The sequence below is a fragment of the Erythrolamprus reginae genome, chromosome 4 (assembly GCF_031021105.1).
Source record: "Erythrolamprus reginae isolate rEryReg1 chromosome 4, rEryReg1.hap1, whole genome shotgun sequence".
In the NCBI taxonomy this organism is placed as follows: domain Eukaryota; kingdom Metazoa; phylum Chordata; class Lepidosauria; order Squamata; family Dipsadidae; genus Erythrolamprus; species Erythrolamprus reginae.
Genome location: NC_091953.1, coordinates 3,986,779 through 4,005,501, shown reverse-complemented (window position 1 = coordinate 4,005,501; position 18,723 = coordinate 3,986,779). Strand labels below are relative to the sequence as shown.

The window sequence follows — 18,723 nt, the reverse complement described above, 5'->3', positions numbered from 1 at the left end:
CCCACAAAATAAGCCACACCCACAGCGTGGTAGCAAAAGTTTTGGCAGCCCTTCACTGCCCCTGAGATATTGGAAGGCTGCTATCATGTCTCCCCTGGTCCTTCTTTTCATTCAACTAGCCATTGCCCAGTTCCTGCAACCATTCTTCCTATGTTTTAGCCTCCAGTCCCCTAATCCTCTTTGTTGCTCTTCTCCGCACTCTTTCTAGGGTCTCCACATCCTTTTTGCATCGCTGTGAACAAAACTGGATGCAGGGTTCCAAGTATGGCCTTACCAAGGCCTTATAAATTGGTATTATTATTATTATTATTATTATTATTATTATTATTATTATTATTACTTAGATTTGTATGCCGCCCCTCTCCGAAGACTCGGTGTGGCTCACAACAGTGATAAAACAATATACAATAACAAATCTAGTATTAAAAGTCTAAATAACAATTTAACATTAAAAGCCTAAAACCCCCATTATTTAAAAAGCATACACACAAACATAACCATACATAAAACTACATAGGCAAAGGGGAGATGTCTCAGTTGTAGTCGGATGCTTTTAAGGCCGATTTCTCAGAAAAGGATGGAAGGATTATGGCGAATGAGCAGGTCTCCCTCCTCTCTGCACCCAGTTTACAGCTCTTGGCTCTGCTGGTCCATAAACTTCTTCTTGGAGATCTTCATGGCAGCCTTAATTTCTCGGGCGATTATTTCTTGCCAGGGTTGGCTGTGAAGCAATTGGAGGACTTGGTTAGAACGTAGGAGGCTTGTGAGAATATTACAAAATGGGAGCGTGATTAGGAAGATGTCAAAAGACTCTCTACTACAGTTAGTCCTTGACTTACAACACCTTCTGTCTCTTCCTCCCTCCATCTTTCTTTCCCTCCCCTCCCCTCCCCTCCCTCCCTCCCTTTTTCCTTTTCCCTTTAATATCTCCCTCTTCCTTTTCATTCTCTCCTCTCCTTCCTTCCCATTTCCACTCTTCTTTCTTTTCTTTTCTTTTTTCTTTCCTTTCTTCTCTTCCTTACTTCATCTTCCTTTCCATTTTCTCCTTCTTTTCATGCTTTTCTTCCTCTCTTCCTCTCTTCCTTCCTTCCTCCCTTCCTTCCTCCTGCTTCCCTTTCATTGTTGTCTTTCCTCCCCTCCCTTTTCCACTATTTTTTCTTTTCCTTCCTTCCTTCCTTCTTTCCTTCCTTCTTCCTTCCCTTCTTCCTCCCTCCCTCCCTCCCTCCCTCCCTTCCTTCCCTCCTTCCTCCCACTTCCCTTTCATTGTTTTCTTTCCTCCCCTCCCTTTTCCACTTTTTTCTTTTCTTTCTTTTCTTTCTTTCTTCTTTTTCTTCCTTCATCTTCCTTTCCATTCTCCCTTCCCTTTCACACTCTCCTTCCTTCTTTCCTTCTTTCCTTCCTTCCCTCCCTCCCTCCTCCATTTCCTTCTCTTCTTTCCTCTCTTCCTCTTTCCTTCTTCCTTCCCACTTCCCTTCTCTCCTTCTCTTTTCTCCTCTTCTATCGTTCTCTTCCCTTCTTTCCTTCATTCTTTTACTTGCAATGATACCTTTAAAGACCTTCAAACAATAACTGCCTGTCATGTCTTTGGGAAAGGTCTTAACAGGTGGATAAAAACACCAAATCCAGCCTGAACATCTGGCTGATTGTGCGACCATCAACCACAATAATACTTACCCAGCTTTTATTTCTGGAGGCTGAGGGAGGGTTTTCGTGAATCCTTTTTTGGTTACTAACCAGTAGGTGTCTTCCAGTCCTTTGCCCTATTTAGAAAAGGGATGTGTGAATCCAATAGAATGGGTATTTAAAAAAAAAAAAAAAAAAAGAATAGCAGTATTTTATTAATATTTCTTTTTTAAAAAATTACTTATGTTTTATAAGTCCATTTCCATATATACAGTATATTGTGGCAAAAAAGAAAGCGGTATGTTTCCTCCATTAATATTTGGATATACTAGGGTGATTCGACAGAAAAAAACATGTAACTCTTCCCTGGTACAAGCTGAGGTGGAGGAGAGCCTGTGGTCTAGGTTAAAACTACTGCCTTGCAAACAGTCATAGGCTTCTCTCTTCATATAGGTGGACGCCATCCGGACAGTGGAAATGGCCTGGAAACGGCACGACAGATAGATTCCTGGGCCGAAATTTGTCGGTGTTTTTGGGCTTGTATTCAATCTTTTTTGAGCCAGTTTGGGGCCATTTGGGGGGCCTTTTCAGGCTGTTTCCAGGCAGCTTTGTGGCATTTATTTTATTTATTTATTTATTCATTCATTTGATTTGTATGCCGCCCCCCTCCATAGACTCGGGGCGGCTAACAACAATAATAAAACAGCGTATGACAGATCTAATATTAAAATAACTAAAAAACCCTTATTAAAACCAAACATACACACAAACATACCATGCATAAATTGTATAGGCCTGGGGGGAAAGGAATATCTCAGTTCCCCCATGCCTGACGACAAAGGTGGGATTTAAGGAGCTTACAAAAGGCGAGGAGGGAGGGGGCAATTCTGATCTCTAGGGGGAGCTGGTTCCAGAGGGTCGGGCATTGTTGTGAGCCACCTCGAGTCTCCAGAGAGGGGCGGCATACGTCTAATAATAAATTATTATTAATTATTTTCAGGCCATTTTCTGGGCTGTTTTCAGGTTTCCTTAGGCAACAATTCCAATTTTTTGGGGCTATTTTTTGCTTGTGCACATGCACGAAAGCAAAAAAATGCCAAACATTGGCAAAATATCACAAGTTTGTGTGTTCTCGTGCGAGATTCAGCTTTTGCGCATGTGTTCCAGTAGCGCTGGGAAATAGCGGCCCTTCACTGGTGGTAAGGCACATTTTTCCCAGCACTGTTGTTACTTTTCTGGGTAAACTTTAGTGCAACAATCACTCAATGAACGGTTGCAAGTCAAGGACACGACCGTACCTTCATTCCCGGGCATCCCACTCAACCTTCTCACCTTCAGTTCTGTCTTTCCTCTGAACTTCATCTTGTAACCTTCTTTAAGATTGTGAAGGATCCGCATCGTCTTTTGGCTGATGTGAATCCTGTAGGCTGAGATAAACAATAATAATAATAATAATAATAATAATAATAATAATAATAATAATAAGCATTGTTGGAGGTCAACAATAGGAAGCTTCTCAAGGTGAAGCAAACTAAGGACCAGTACAGAAAAGCTGTAACTCAATGTCGTATGGACAATTGGCGGAACAAAGTATTGCATGGCCAGTTCTTGGAGAAGATTGAAGGCAAAGTGGATAAAGAAAAGACCTGGTCATGGCTTACAAGTGGAACACTCAAAAAGGAGACAGAGGGACTAATACTGGCAGCACAAGAACAGCCCATTAGAACAAATGCTGTCAAAGCCAGAATTGAAAAATCAACGGACGATCCAAAGTGCAGACTCTGTAAAGAAATAGATGAAACAATCGATCACATACTCAGCTGCTGCAAAAAGATCGCACAGACTGACTACAAGCATGACTAGACATGATGCTGTGGCACAGATGATCCACTGGAACTTGTGCTGGAACTACCATTTACCAGTGGCAAAGAACTGGTGGGATCATAAGCCCAAGAAAGTGGTCGAAAATGAGCAAGCAAAACTACTGTGGGACTTCAGACTGACCGAATTCTGAAGCATAACACACCAGACATTGTGATCGTGGAGAAAAAGAAAGTATGGATCATCGACATCGCAATCCCAGGAGACAGCAGAATTGAGGAGAAGCAGCTAGAGAAATTAGTGAAATACGAAGATCTAAAAATCGAGCTGCAACGACTCTGGCATAAGCCCGTGAAAGTGGCCCCAGTGGTACTTGGCACGCTGGGCGCAGGGCCAAAGGATCTCAGCGGACATTTGGAAACCATCGGAATTGACAAAATCTCCATCTGTCAATTGCAAAAGGCCGCTTTACTGGGATCGGCAAACATAATTCGCAGCTACATCACGCAGTCCTAGGTGCTTGGGAAGCGCCCGACTGGTGATGAAATACGAAATCCAGCATAGTGATCTTGTTTGCTGTGTTGTATTGAAATAATAATAATAATTATTATTATTATTATTATTATTATTATTATTATTATTATTATTATTATTATTATTAATTAGATTTGTATGCCGCCCCTCTCCAAAGACTCGGAGCGGGTCACAACAACAATGCACAATACAAATCCAATGATTAAAAACAAAACAGTTAAAAAACCTTAATTTAAAAACAATCATCTTAGAAGTGATCTTAGAAGCCGATGTCTTAGAAGAACTTGAAAGATTAAAGATAAATAAGGCAATGGGTCCAGATGGCATCCATCCCAGAGTTCTTAAAGAACTCAGATCTATCATTGCTACCCCCCTGACTGATTTGTTTAACCAATCACTGTTAACAGGAGATGTTCCTGAGGATTGGAGAATGGCCAGTGTTGTGCCTATCCACAAGAAGGGCAGTAGAGAAGAAGCTGGAAACTACAGGCCAGTTAGCTTGACATCAGTTGTAGTTAAAATGATGGAGACTCTACTCAAAAAGAGGATAAATCAGCATCTAAAAAACAATAACTTATTGGACCCAAATCAGCATGGCTTTACTGAAGGCAAATCGTGTCAGACTAATCTCATTGAGTTCTTTGACTATGTCACAAAGGTGTTGGATCAAGGTGGTGCCGTGGATATTGCCTATCTGGACTTCAGCAAAGCCTTTGATACGGTTCCACATAAAGAGCTGATAGATAAATTAGTGAAGATTGGACTTAATCCCTGGATAGTTCAGTGGATTTCAAGCTGGCTGAAGCATAGACATCAGAGAGTTATTGTTAATGGCGAGTATTCTGAGCAGAGACAGGTTACAAGCGGTGTGCCACAAGGGTCTGTTCTGGGTCCTATTCTTTTTAATATGTTTGTGAGTGACATAGGGGAAGGTTTGGTAGGGAAGGTTTGCCTATTTGCCGATGGCTCTAAAGTGTGCAATAGGGTTGATATTCCTGGAGGGGTCTGTAATATGGTAAATGATTTAGTGTTACTAGATAAATGGTCAAAGCAATGGAAACTGCAGTTTAATGTTTCCAAATGTAAAATAATGCACTTGGGGAAAAGGAATCCTAAATCTGAGTATTGCATTGGCAGTTCTGTGTTAGCAAAAACTTCAGAAGAGAAGGATTTAGGGGTAGTGATTTCTGACAGTCTCAAAATGGGTGAGCAGTGTGGTCGGGCGGTAGGAAAGGCAACTAGGATGCTGGGCTGCATAGCTAGAGGTATAACAAGCAGGAAGAGGGAGATTGTGATCCCCTTATATAGAGCGCTGGTGAGACCACATTTGGAGTACTGTGTTCAGTTCTGGAGACCTCACCTACAAAAAGATATTGACAAAATTGAACGGGTCCAAAGACGGGCTACAAGAATGGTGGAAGGTCTGAAGTATAAAACGTATCAGAAAAGACTTCATGGACTCCATCTGTATAGTCTGGAAGACAGAAGGAAAAGGGGGGACATGATCGAAACATTTAAATATGTTAAAGGGTTAAATAGGGTTCAGGAGGGAAGTGTTTTTAAAAGGAAAGTGAACACAAGAACAAGGGGACACAATCTGAAGTTAGTTGGGGGAAAGATCAAAGGCAACATGAGAAAGTATTATTTTACTGAAAGAGTAGTAGATCCTTGGAACAAACTTCCAGCAGACGTGGTTGGTAAATCCACAATAACCGAATTTAAACATGCCTGGGATAAACATATATCCATTGTAAGATAAAATACAGGAAATAGTAAAAGGGCAGACTAGATGGACCATGGGGTCTTTTTCTGCCGTCAGTCTTCTATGTTTCTATGTTTCTATGTTTCTATCATACAACCCAAACAAACCATACATAAAACAGGACAGCCGAGGGGAATCAATTTCCCCATGCCTGGCGGCAGAGGTGGGCTTTTAGGAGTTTGCAAAAGGCAAGGAGGGTTGGAGCAGTCCAGATCTCCGGGGGGGAGTTGATTGTTGCCTATGCATTGTTGCCTATGCATCGCTCTCCGCATCCATGGCTGTATCATAAACTCTTGTTCTGAATCCAAGGCGGAGCTAGATAATTGATCTCCTTCTGAGCTGTCTGCCCCACTCTCCTCTTCCCTGTCACTCATGTCTTCTTCGTCAGAGGAGCCTTCATCAGCAGATTCCACCGGGGGCAAAACAGGCCTGCAGCATGTGGATGTCTCCCCCACATCCACAGTCCTTGGGGCAGGAGCTGGGCCAGAGCTAACCACAACAGGTACCACTGAATATACATGGACACGCATATATATTAACAAGAAAGAAAGAAAGAAATTAACTCATCTAGCCTTGTTGCCTGTCTGGTCTAACTGTTCTTGTTGTTTTGGGCTCAAACCATGGTTTTTACTCTGGTAACAAACCTGGCCTATTTCCATCAAGGTCATCTTGCCTGCTCTAGGAAATCAACCCCCCCCCCCCCGACAAATTTCAGATCAAAGGCCTTTCCAGCAGCTCCCTGCCAGCATTTCTTTGACAAAACACCCAATCCTTACGCAATCCAGTGGACTCGATTCGGGACGCCGTATTCACTGTGTCTCCAAACAGGCAGTACCTGGGCATGGTGACACCTACCACTCCTGCAGCACAGGGGCCTAGAAAAATTAAAAGATTGTTTTATTTTGGCGAGAAAGATCATAAAACGGGACAAAACTCACTAAACAAATGTTTTTGCTTAGCAACAGAAATTAGCGGTGGGTCAATTGTGGTCGTAAGTCGAGGACCACTTGTATAGCCTGCCAACTGTGCATCATACTTTGCATGGTTCCTTATCTACGGCTTTAAAATGAGCATGGGAGTCAAATTAGGATTTGAACTTGAAGCAGAAAATTGCGTCAAGGGTGTGACCACCAACACCGGAGATTGTGATCCTGCTATATAGAGCGCTGGTGAGACGACATTTGGAATACTGTGTTCAGTTCTGGAAACCTCACCTACAAAAATATAGCTTTTATGAATGGTATGATTGTATTGTATGGTTCTTAATTAAGGGTTTTTTAAAATGTTTTTGTTTTCTTTTTAAATATTGGATTTGTATATTGTTGTGATTGTTGTGAGCCGCTCCGAGTCTCTGGAGAGGGGCGGCATACAAATCTAATAAATTAAATTAAATTTAAAAAAGATTGATCAAATTGAATGGGTCCAAAGACGGGCTACACAAATGGTGGAAGGTGTTAAGCATAAAACGTATCAGAAAAGACTTCATGAACTCAATCTGTATAGTCTGGAGGACAGAAGGAAAAGGGGGGACATGATCGAAACATTTAAATATGTTCAAGGGTTCAATAAGGTCCAGGAGGGAAGTGTTTTTCATAGGGAAGTGAACACAAGAACAAGGGGACACAATCTGAGGTTAGTTGGGGGAAAGATCAAAAGCAACATGAGAAAATATTATTTGACTGAAAGAGTAGTAGATGTTTGGAACAAACTTCCAGCAGACGTGGTTGGTAAATCCACAGGAACTGGATTTAAACATGCCTGGGATAAACATAGATCCATCCTAAGATAAAATACTAAGGAAATAGTATAAGGGCAGACTAGATGGACCACGAGGTTTTTTTCTGCCGTCCATCTTCTATGGTTCTATGTTTCTAACACCCATTTTCAAGGAACAAGCAGGCACGACAAAGAAGTCATCAGTAGAATTCAGGTCCTCAATAAATGTAATGCCAGACTGAAAGATCTTCCTATACTAGATTCCATCGAGGTGAGAAGAAATACACCTTGATACCTGAATGCAGCCCCATCCTTATCTTAACCGGCAAATCTGGGATATGTTTCACTCGGAAAGCTCCCACCGAACTGAGGATATCCAAGGACATGTTAGCGATCTCAGCCGCGTGTCTGTGGCCGTTGCGTTTCGGGAGCCCCGACGCCACCATATAAGCATCACCGATGGTCTCCACCTGGAAATCGAAATACTGTATTATTTGTATTTAGAAACATAGAAGACTGACGGCAGAAAAAGACCTCATGGTCCATCTAGTTTGCCCTTACTGTGGATTGACTTATTTAACTCTTTGACATATTTAAATGTTTCTATCATGTCCCCCCTTTCCCTTCTGTCCTCCAGACTATACAGATTGAATTCATGAAGTCTTTCCTGATCAGTTTGATGCTTAAGACTTTCCACCATTCTTGTAGCCCGTCTTTGGACCCGTTCAATTTTGTCAACATCTTTGTGTAGGTGAGGTCTCCGGAACTAGACACAGTTTTCCAAATGGGGTCTCACCAGCGCTCTATATAGTGGGATCACAATCTCCCTCTTCCTGCTTGTTATACCTCTAGCTATGCAGCCAAGCATCCTACTTGCTTTTCCTACCACCCGACCACACTGCTCACCCATTTTGAGTCTGTCAGAAATCAGTACCCCTAAATCCTTCTCTTTTGAAGTTTTTGTTAACACAGAACTGCCAATACAATACTCAGATTGAGGATTCCTTTTCCCCAAGTGCATTATTTTACATTTGGAAACATTAAACTGCAGTTTCCATTGCTTTGACCATTTATCTAGTATAGCTAAATCATTTACCATATTACAGACGACTCCGGGAATATCAACCCTATTGCACACTTTAAAGTCATCGCCAAAAAGGCAAACCTTCCCTACCAAACCTTCCCCTACCAAACCTTCCCCTATCAAACCTTCCCCTATTTAACCCTACACACTGTTCCCCACTCCTGTAGTGAACAACAAAACCAAACCACAGGAGTCATTGGCTGCAGAAAAAGCTGGGATTTCTCTTGATAAAACCGTGTTTTCAAGGCCTAGTCTAAAAGTAAGAAGGTGCGCCCAAATCTTAGCTCTTCAGGGATGATGTTCCATGAGGAGGAAGCCACCACAGAGAAGGCCCTGCTTCTCGATCCCTGTATGGGTGCATTTCCTTAATGGATGCGACCCTCAACGGACCCTGCCTTCTCAGTCACCCTCCTTCCAGGGGTGAAATGCTACTGTTGTGGTTTGCTTGCATCCTGTACAATTACTCTCCTTCACAATCATTCTCCTTCCTACCCTCAAAACATCACTACAGAGCACTGCACACCAAGACAACTAGACACAAGAACAGTTTTTTCCTGAACACCATCACTCTACTAAACAAATAATTCCCTCAACACTGTCAAATTTTTTATTAAGTCTGCACATTTATTTCTACTAGTTTTTTCTCATCATTCCTACCACCCCTTTCCTCCCACTTAGGACTGTATGACTGTAACTTGTTGCTTGTATCCTAAGATTTTTATTAATATGGATTGTTTATTCATTGCTTATTATTCTTCATTGCTTATCGTGCGTCTTCTGCCGCACGAATCCCAGCGGCCGATTAGGTCCCACAGAGTTGGCCTTCTCCAGGTCCCGTCGACCAGACAATGTCATCTGGCGGGATCTAGGGGAAGAGCCTTCACTGTGGTGGTCCCAGCCCTCTGGAATCAGCTCCCTCCAGAGATTCGCACTGTCCCCACCCTCCTCGCCTTTCGCAAGAGCCTCAAGACCCATCTATGTTGTCAGGCCTGGGACAGTTAGATCATGCTCCCCTTTTCTGATCATTAAAGGTTATGTGTGGATGTGATTGAGTTATTGACTGCTTTTTAATGTAATGGGATTTTAGCTTATACCGTAGTTTTTAATTATTAGATTTGTACACATATTGTTTTTGTATTGTGTTCTTTGAGCCGCCCCGAGTCTTGAGCAACTACTACTGGTTTTGATATGGTCTGGTCCACATCTGCAGCATTTAAGCAGGATTCAACCTGGACACTGTAAGGGAGACACCACCAAATATCGAGGCCGTTGGCTAGTTGGGGAAAAAAACACACAATCCAGAAAAAGGGAGTCACTAACTTGTTTGGCCTTGAGGATGACAAGGACTTACCTTGTAAACATCATGATGGCCGATGATGGCATCAAAGAGAGTGTAGAGGTCATTTAGAAGGTCCACAATTTCAATAGGTTCACAGAGGGCAGACATGATGGTGAAGCCGATGATGTCACTGAAGTAGATGGTGACCTCATCGAAGTATTCTGGCTCCACGGAGGCTCCCCTGATCAGCGTTTCGGCCACTGGCCTGAAATAACATTAGGACAGGGGTGAGCGGGGAACAATGGTCCTCCTATGACTTGTGGACTTCAACTCCCAGAATTCCTTCTATTCTAGAGGACATATTGGTAGAATAAAGTAGAATGGAATGGAATGGAACGGAACAGAACAGAATAACAGAACAGAACAGGAAAAAATTAATAGAATGAAATGGAACAGAACAGAACAGAACAGGAGAAAATGAATGGAATGGAATGGAACGGAACGGAACGGAACAGAACAGAAGAGAACAGAACAACAGAACAGAACAGGAGAAAATGAATGGAATGGAACGGAACGGAACAGAAGAGAAGAGAACAGAACAACAGAACAGAACAGGAGAAAATGTTAGCAGACTATCAATCCTGGATCTAGAAAGCCTAGAACTACGGGGCCTAAAACATAATTTGAGTATTGGCCACAAGATCATATGCTGCAACCTCCTACCAGTCAATGACTACTTTAGCTTCAACCGCAACAACACAAGAGCACGCAACAGATTCAAACTTAATATGAACCGCTCCAAACTTGACTGTAAAAAACATGATTTCAACAATCGAGTTATCGAAGCGTGGAACTCATTGCCGGACTCAATTGTGTCAACCCCTAACCCCCAACACTTCTTCCTTAGACTCTCCACGATTGACCTCTCCAGGTTCCTAAGAGGCCAGTAAGGGGCGTACATAAGTGCACTGGTGTGCCTTTCGTCCCCTGTCCAATTGTCTCTCCTTATCTCATATCTCATATATCTTTTCTTCCTTTCATATATCCTCTCCTCTACTTTTATATCTTTTCTTTATATATAATACTTCATGTCTATCCTCTTCAATATGTATTGTGTATTGGACAAAATAAATAAATAAATAAAATAAAATACAATACAATAAAATAAATAAATTAAATAAAATGAATAGAATGGAATGGGGCAGAGCAGAATAGGAGAAAATGAATGGAATGGAATAAAATGGAACGAAAGAGAACAGCAGAACAGGCGAAAATGAATAGAATGAAATTAAATGAAACGAAATTAATAGAATATAATAGAGCAGAATAGAATAAAATAGAGCAGAATAGAATAGAATGAAGAATAGAGTAATTAATAAATAAATAATTTGTTTAGTGAAGTTACAATAACACTAAAAAAAGTGACTTAACAACCAGCCGTTGAACCATAGGGCTGGGAGGGACTGTGGAAAGCTCCCTTCCAGTCCTCACACTTACAACTGTGCAGCATCCCCTTGGTCACGTAATCAAAATTTGGATGCTTGCCAATCCTTATCCACGGCTAACGCTGAATTTGTTTAACAACTGGCCGTAATTGGTTAACAACCACAGTGGTTCACTTAACCACCCTGGCAATACAAGTCGTAAAAATCTGGCGAGACTCACTTAAAGACGCTCGACAAAGGAAATTCTGGACATACGTCGAGAACCACCTGTATCTAAGCGGAGATGCTGGCTGCTTTGCACTTACAACGGGAGCATTTGGGACAACAGCCTGTCCGTCTTCTGTTTTTCCATCTCCAATTCTTCCGTTCTCTCTCTGATTAATTCTTCCAGGTTGTTGGAATAGTTTTCTAACATCCGCAGCATGGAGTCCACGATGTTCGTTCGTTTTCCTTTGTTGATGGTTTTGAACTTGGGGAGAAAAAGAAAGGAATTGAGGATGGGTTTGGGCCAGTGATGGGTTCCTACAGATACGGTCAGGTACGCAGAACTGGTAGAAAAAAATTGATTTTTTTTTCTTTTTTTTCCTCTTCTGGACTCTGGGCATGTTTTTCCTATCGCAGTAAATGAGGTTGAATGTGTATAATTTTAGAAGAGCTGTGTGTGCGTGTTTGTGTACATACACATACAGTTTATATAGTAATGTATATTTTTCTGTTCCTGTGTGTGACCGCCTTCTGCTGCACGAATCCCAGCAACCGATTAGGTCCCAGAGAGTTGGCCTTCTCCGGGTCCCATCAACAAAACAATGCTGTTTGGCGGGATCCAGGGGAAGAGCCTTCTCTGTGGTGGCCTCGCCCCTCTGGAATCAACTCCCCCCAGAGATTAGGACTGCCCCTACCCTCCTCGCCTTCAGCAAACTCTTAAAAACCCACCTTTGTTGCCAGGCATGGGGAAATTGATTCCCCTCAGCTGTTCCGTTTTATGTATGGTTTGTTTGGGTTGTATGATTGTTTTTAATTAAGGGTTTCAAAACTGTTTTTGCTTTTAACATTGGATTTGTATTTTGTATTACTATTGTGAGCTGCTCTGAGTCTTTGGAGAAGGGCGGCATACAAATACTGTAATAATATTATTATTATTATTATTATTATTATTATTATTATTATTGAAAGGTATTGAGACGCCAGACGAATTGCTAAACAGTGGTTCCCTTTATTCAGCTCTTTCCGCAAGTGACAATCAGCTGGGAACTCACCAGCCGGCAATGAGAAACTCGGCTCTATTTATACTCTTAAGGCTCGCGCCCAAAAGAGCTGTGCTGCGTCTGAGCCAATCAGACGCGTCCTATTCTTTTCAATCTGCCTGGTAACAGCATTCACCTCAGGCAACTATTTACATGGTAATATATACAGACTCAACACCCCTCCCTCCTTAGTTAGTTGCAACTGTCCATCAGCTGAGCCATGTGATGAAGTCCTCCAATCGTGAAGGTCTGCGTGCGGCTCGCTCAGACCTGCGCAATTCAGTTGAGTCTGGGACTTCGTTGGTGGAGGTTGGCTCTCTGTCGGATCCGGAGCCTGGCTGGGCCCGAGTGGGGGCTCCGGCCTGCAGCGAAGTCCGGATGGAGGCTGAATCGACGTCGGAGGAGGATGATGGTGGCTCGTTGGTGTCGTAGGAGCGTTCCAGCCTCGGTGAGCCCAAATTTACATCCAACAAGTCGGGTTGTACATAAGAGTCTGCTTTGGGGGAAGAGGTTACAATGGCGGTTTGCGTATTTTCAGAGTTAATCCGCCCCCTTAAGTAATCAATGTGCCGTTTCCAAATACGGCCATCCTCTAATTGTATTAAATATGTTTTAGGCCCTTTTTGTTGTAGGACTTTTCCTTTTACCCATTGAACTCCCCCATCAAAATTTCGGGCAAATACATTCTGGCCTAGATACATGCTTCTTTCAGGCATTACAGACATTTCACCTTGACCCATGGTATTCAAGAATCGGGGGTGTAACCTGTCTAAAGGGGACCTTAGTTTCCGCCCCATTAAGACTTCTGCAGGGCTTTTATGGGTGGCAGCATTTGGAGTAATATGTTGCATTAACAGGAATTGGTCTAATTTACTTTGTACTTCCCCAGGGCCTGCTCTGCGCAGCGCCTCTTTCGCCACACGCACATAACGTTCAGCCAACCCGTTAGCCCATGGGGAGTAAGGGGAGATTAGCGCATGTCTGACCCCTAGATTACTCAAAAACACCTCAAATTGTCGTGCGGTCAGTTGTGGTCCATTATCTGAAACAAGGACATCAGGACACCCATGGGTTGCAAACAAATGATACAGAGCCTTTATGGTGGCACATGTTGTTATATTCTGCATAGTCACTATCTCTACCCACTTAGAAAAAGCATCTACGACCACCAGGAAAAACTGGGACCCGATGGGGCCAGCAAAGTCTATATGTATCCTGGACCAAGGCCCAGTGGGTTCCCCCCACTCTACGGGGGCAGTTCGAGGGGGATTGGGTCGTGACTCCTGACAGGGGTCACACTTAGCTACCCAATGTTCTATATCGAGATCTAGGCCTGGCCACCACAGGTATCCTCTTGCCAACCCCTTCATTCGGACAATGCCTGGGTGTCCCACATGCAACATACTCAACACCTTTTGCCTAAGTGTGGTTGGAATGACCACTCGATCCCCCCATAGTACACATCCCTTCAAGTATGACAATTCTAGTCGCTTTGTCTTAAAGTCTGCCAGTCCCCCCTCCTCTGGTCCCCCAAGCCAACCCCTGAGTATACAATTTATCACTCTTTGAAGAATGGGATCTGCCTTAGTATGCTCAGCCACTTCCCTGGCTGAAGTTAGGGGGGTTTCTTCTATTTCTAGCAGTAGTACATCCTCTGAAGGAACTGGTTCCTCCCCTCTTTGTGCCAAGGGGCACCGGCTTAGTCCATCAGCGTGGCTTATGGACTTCCCTCCCTTATGTATTAAGGTATACTGATAACTGGAGAGGAAGAGAGCCCATCTAATCAGTCTAGGGGACATGAACGGAGGGGTAGGTTTATCTGAAGGCAACAGTCCCAAAAGGGGTTTGTGGTCGGTTATTAATTCAAACCTCCTTCCAAATAAATAATTATGGAATTTCTTAATGCAAGCTATTAAAGCCAGGGCCTCTTTATCCAACTGGCTATAGTTACGTTCAGCAGGGGTTAGTGTTCTGGAGAAAAAAGCTATAGGTGCCTCAGTGTTGTCTGGCATTACGTGGGCCAGTACTCCGCCCACCCCATAAGCCGAAACATCGCATGTAAGCCTTATGGGCAAGACTGAACTGTACTGAACCACCACACTATTAGAAGTCAATAAGGTCTTTATTAGAGAAAATGCTTGGCGTTCAGGTCTGCCCCAGGTCCAGGGAATTCCCTTCTGAAGGAGTCGGTGGAGGGGTTCTGCGACCGTTGCCTTCTGTCTCAAAAAAATAGAATAAAAATTCAGAAGACCTAAAAAAGCTTGTAGTTCAGTCTTATTGGTTGGTTCAGGCGCTTCGGTAATTGCTTTTAATTTATCGGTTGTGGGGTGGATGCCCTGACTATCTATTCTATACCCTAGAAATTCAATACTAGTGGTGCCCCATACACACTTGTCTGCTTTTACCCTGAGGCCCTTGGATTGGAGTCGTTGTAGGACAGCCCTGATTCTCTGGTTCAATTGGGGAATGGTTTTAGCCGAAATTAGTATATCATCGAAGTAGGGTATGGTTCCTTCAAGCCCCGCTAACACTCGCTCCATTAAGCTCTGAAAAATCCCAGGGGCTATGCTTACCCCGAATTGCAATCTTGTGCATCGGAAAGCACCTCTGTGCGTGACAATTGTCTGAGCCAAAGAGGTAGGCTCATCGACCGGAAGCTGCAGGTATGCCTGAGCAAGATCGATCTTTGCAAAGACTTTTCCCTCTCCTAGGGAGTGTAGGAGGTGCTGAACTACAGGTATGGGATAGGGGTGATGCTGAAGGGCCTTATTTATAGTAGACTTGTAGTCTGCACAGACTCTTAGCGAACCGTCTGGTTTCAATGGAGTGACAATTGGAGTCTCCCATGGCCCTTGCTCTACAGGGACTAGGATTCCTTGAGCAATAAGTTGATCTAACTGAAGGTCTAGTTTAGGCAGTAAAGGTAAAGGAACCCTTCGTGGTTTCAGGCGAATGGGCGGAACCTTTGGGTCTATGGAGAAAGAGATAGGGTCCCCCTTATACGTTCCCAAAGTGGGGCTGAATACTTCAGGATACTCAAGTACAAAATCTGGGGTATTAGAAGGGGACTGTACTAAACAGATGCCAGAGATCTCAATACCTAAGGGGGCCATCCAGGTTAACCCAAGGAGGGAATGCCTTGCCCCATCCACTATCACCAAAGGTAGGGAACAATTAACAGATTTGAATTGTACAGGAATATCAATTTTACCCAATACAGGGATTACATGTCCCTGGAAATCCCTTATAATCAAAGCAGTTTGAGTTAACTTAGACTTACAGACATGTGGCATATACATTTTAAATTTGTCCCAAGGCATAATAGAGTGCCTAGACCCGGTGTCCAGTTCTAGATCACAAGGCTTGCCATTTAAAAGTAGGGAAATAATGATTTTGGTGCCTTGCGTTGAATTTGCGCAATTTACGTAAGTTTGACAGTTACCTCTGTTGTAGTCGCGGTTAGCGGCTAAGTTGTTTTTCCGGTTAAAAGATCTTGGAGGCCGGTTTTCACGGGCCTGTGGAGCCTGGTAGGAGAAGCGCTGTTGGCGCGGAGCAGAGAAGGTTTCCTCTGGCTGGGGAGCCCGGCAGGCCTCAGCGATGTGACCGCGCCGATTGCAGCGGCGACAGATGGCTTCCCGAAACGGGCAGCGAAGTCGCGGATGATTTCCCCGGCAACCTGGGCATGGAGCTTGTGTGCGAGGGTATCTCGGTTGTCGTGCGGGGTCGCTGGGAAGCAGGAGGCAGGAATCGTCGGTGGCGGATGGCGGGCTGAGGTCGTCGGCTGGATCGGCTGTGGAGGAGATTTTAGAGACGGTTTCTTTGTTGACGTGGCTTTGGAGGTCTTTGGCCGCCGCTTCGGCGACCTCGGCTGTCTGGGCAAGCTTGATGACGGTTTGCAATGTAGGTTCATCCTCGGTGAGGAGTTTGCCTCGTACGGTGGCGTTTTTCATGCCGAATATGATCGCGTCTGTTAGTCGAGCTTCTGGGCTGTCAAAACGGCATTTTGACAGGACGGTTCGGAGTCTTGTGGCGAATTGATTGATAGACTCAGCTTCTCGTTGGGCCATCCTGGAGAACTGATGGCGGTATACCACAGCTGGCTTCGTGGGTTTGAAATGACCCGCAAGCTTGGATTGTAAGTCTGGCCACGGCACGTTCTTGGCAGGAAGCGGATCGGTGAGTGTTTGAGCCAAGTCGAAGATCTCGGGGCCGCAGTAGTTAAGGAAGATGGCTCGCTTTCTGTCGTCTTCGGCGGTCCCCATTCCGGCGGCTTCCAGGAAGATTTCGAAGCGGGTCATGTAGGCTTCCCAAGACGCTTTTTCGGGGTCGAAGTAGTCGGGTGCTCGGCCGATCTGCGAAGGATTCATCTTGCTTGTAGGTTCTCTCCGGTTCTCGTCGCCAGTGAAAGGTATTGAGACGCCAGACGAATTGCTAAACAGTGGTTCCCTTTATTCAGCTCTTTCCGCAAGTGACAATCAGCTGGGAACTCACCAGCCGGCAATGAGAAACTCGGCTCTATTTATACTCTTAAGGCTCGCGCCCAAAAGAGCTGTGCTGCGTCTGAGCCAATCAGACGCGTCCTATTCTTTTCAATCTGCCTGGTAACAGCATTCACCTCAGGCAACTATTTACATGGTAATATATACAGACTCAACAATTATTATTATTTACACATAATAGTAAATAGATAGGGAAATTGTATCTCTTTGAGGGTTGATTAAGTCACAGGCACCCTAAACCTAACCCAAACCCTTGATATGAATGACAGCAAGTTGGCCACCTTTAAGCCAGTCACATGACCTTTAAGCCACCCCCCCCATTCACATGATCGTCAAGCCACTCCCACCTGGTCACATGGCCGGCAAGCCACTCCTACCCAGTCACATGACCATCAAGCCACACCCACAAAATAAGCCACACCCACAGTGTGGCAGTAAAAATTTTGGCTGTCCATTACTGGGCTGAAGCAAAAGCCTCCAGAACCTGGGGAGGCCAAAAATGCTCCCCCCGCCGCATCATGGTGGAACAGGCTGAGCAGGCCACGCCCCCAATTGGCTCTCCATTGAACGAGCGACTCCATGTCATAAATAAATAAACCTGTTCAAAGATCTTGTCGAACGTCGGCCTTCGATTGGGTGCTTCACTCCAGCACTGCTTCATCAGCTGGATGTATTTCAGAGGGATATTTTCCAGGGGGACACTCGGACGAAACAACGTCAACGGGTGCTTCAACTTGCTTATGATCTCTGGCCCAGAGAAAAATGACAAAGAAGTTTCTTTTCATCAGAGGTTCACACACTAATATTCATTCATTCATTCATTCATTCATTCAATTTGTATGCCGCATACAAATTGGACGGTGTTGTGGTTGGCTCTGGGTTTGGGGCAGTGGAGGTGGATGCAGGGGAAACTTCAACATGTCACAGGCCTGTGTTATTGCTGACAGAGTCAGTTCAGAGTTTAGTTTCCTCGGACGAAGAAGAAGGTGGGAGTGACTCGGCAGAGGAGGGCTTGGCACACAGCCCAGGCAGTCAATCTCCCTTATCTTCCATTGATTCGGATGAAGACGTTTTGGACCCACGCAAGCGCAGAATTATGCGTAGAAGAGACCAAGTAAGGACATATTACAGGAGATAAGAGAGGCCACCTGTGTTTGGGTGGGGCTCCAGTAATTAGGGCTGCTGCTATAAATAGCAGCATGTGGGTTTGGCCGTCGTGGAAGAGTATCTGATCGGAGTTCATCAGGAATCCTGTGTTTTCTGGACTTTGTTGCTTTTTCACGCCTTTGAAACCAAAGCAGAGCAACGTGTGTGTGTGTGTGTGTGTGTGTGTGTGTGTCTCACTTCGTTGGAAGAAGAAGGGGTGTGAAGTTTCTTCACAGCTGCTGGCTAAATACTTAATGACTGCTTAAGGGAAATTGTACAGACTACCGGGTTGTTTTGGGATGAGTGCTCTTTGCAATACAAAAAGAGTGCTTAGTTTATTTTGAATTTTGTGATAAAGAACATTGTGTTGAATTTTCAAACGTGTGTGTGTCTGAAATTTGTACCCTTGAATTTTCGGGAGGCTCCTATCAGAGAGCCCGGCAGAACAGACGGCATACAAATTGAATCAATCAATCAATCAATCTTCCCAAGAGGACAGATGATATAGTTTTGTGCAATTTCTCAGACACAGAAAATATGTTAATTCAAACGACAGCTTAAAGGTACGAG

At 44.1% G+C, this 18,723-nt stretch overlaps 1 protein-coding gene across 1 annotated transcript in view; it reads right to left on the bottom strand.

Annotated features, from left to right (window-relative positions):
• Positions 1–471: 471 nt before the first annotated feature.
• LOC139167087 (retinal guanylyl cyclase 2-like) overlaps positions 472–18,723 on the bottom strand; it is a 75,300-nt gene continuing 57,048 nt past the window's right edge. Inside the window, exons 14-21 of the mRNA XM_070751515.1 lie at positions 17,606–17,754; positions 11,570–11,733; positions 9,892–10,084; positions 7,752–7,926; positions 6,517–6,615; positions 2,956–3,050; positions 1,675–1,760; positions 472–721 (exon numbers count right to left, since the gene is read on the bottom strand). Coding sequence (XP_070607616.1) covers positions 628–721; positions 1,675–1,760; positions 2,956–3,050; positions 6,517–6,615; positions 7,752–7,926; positions 9,892–10,084; positions 11,570–11,733; positions 17,606–17,754 — 1,055 coding nt within the window. The 3' untranslated portion in view covers positions 472–627. The remainder of the gene's footprint in view (positions 722–1,674; positions 1,761–2,955; positions 3,051–6,516; positions 6,616–7,751; positions 7,927–9,891; positions 10,085–11,569; positions 11,734–17,605; positions 17,755–18,723) is intronic.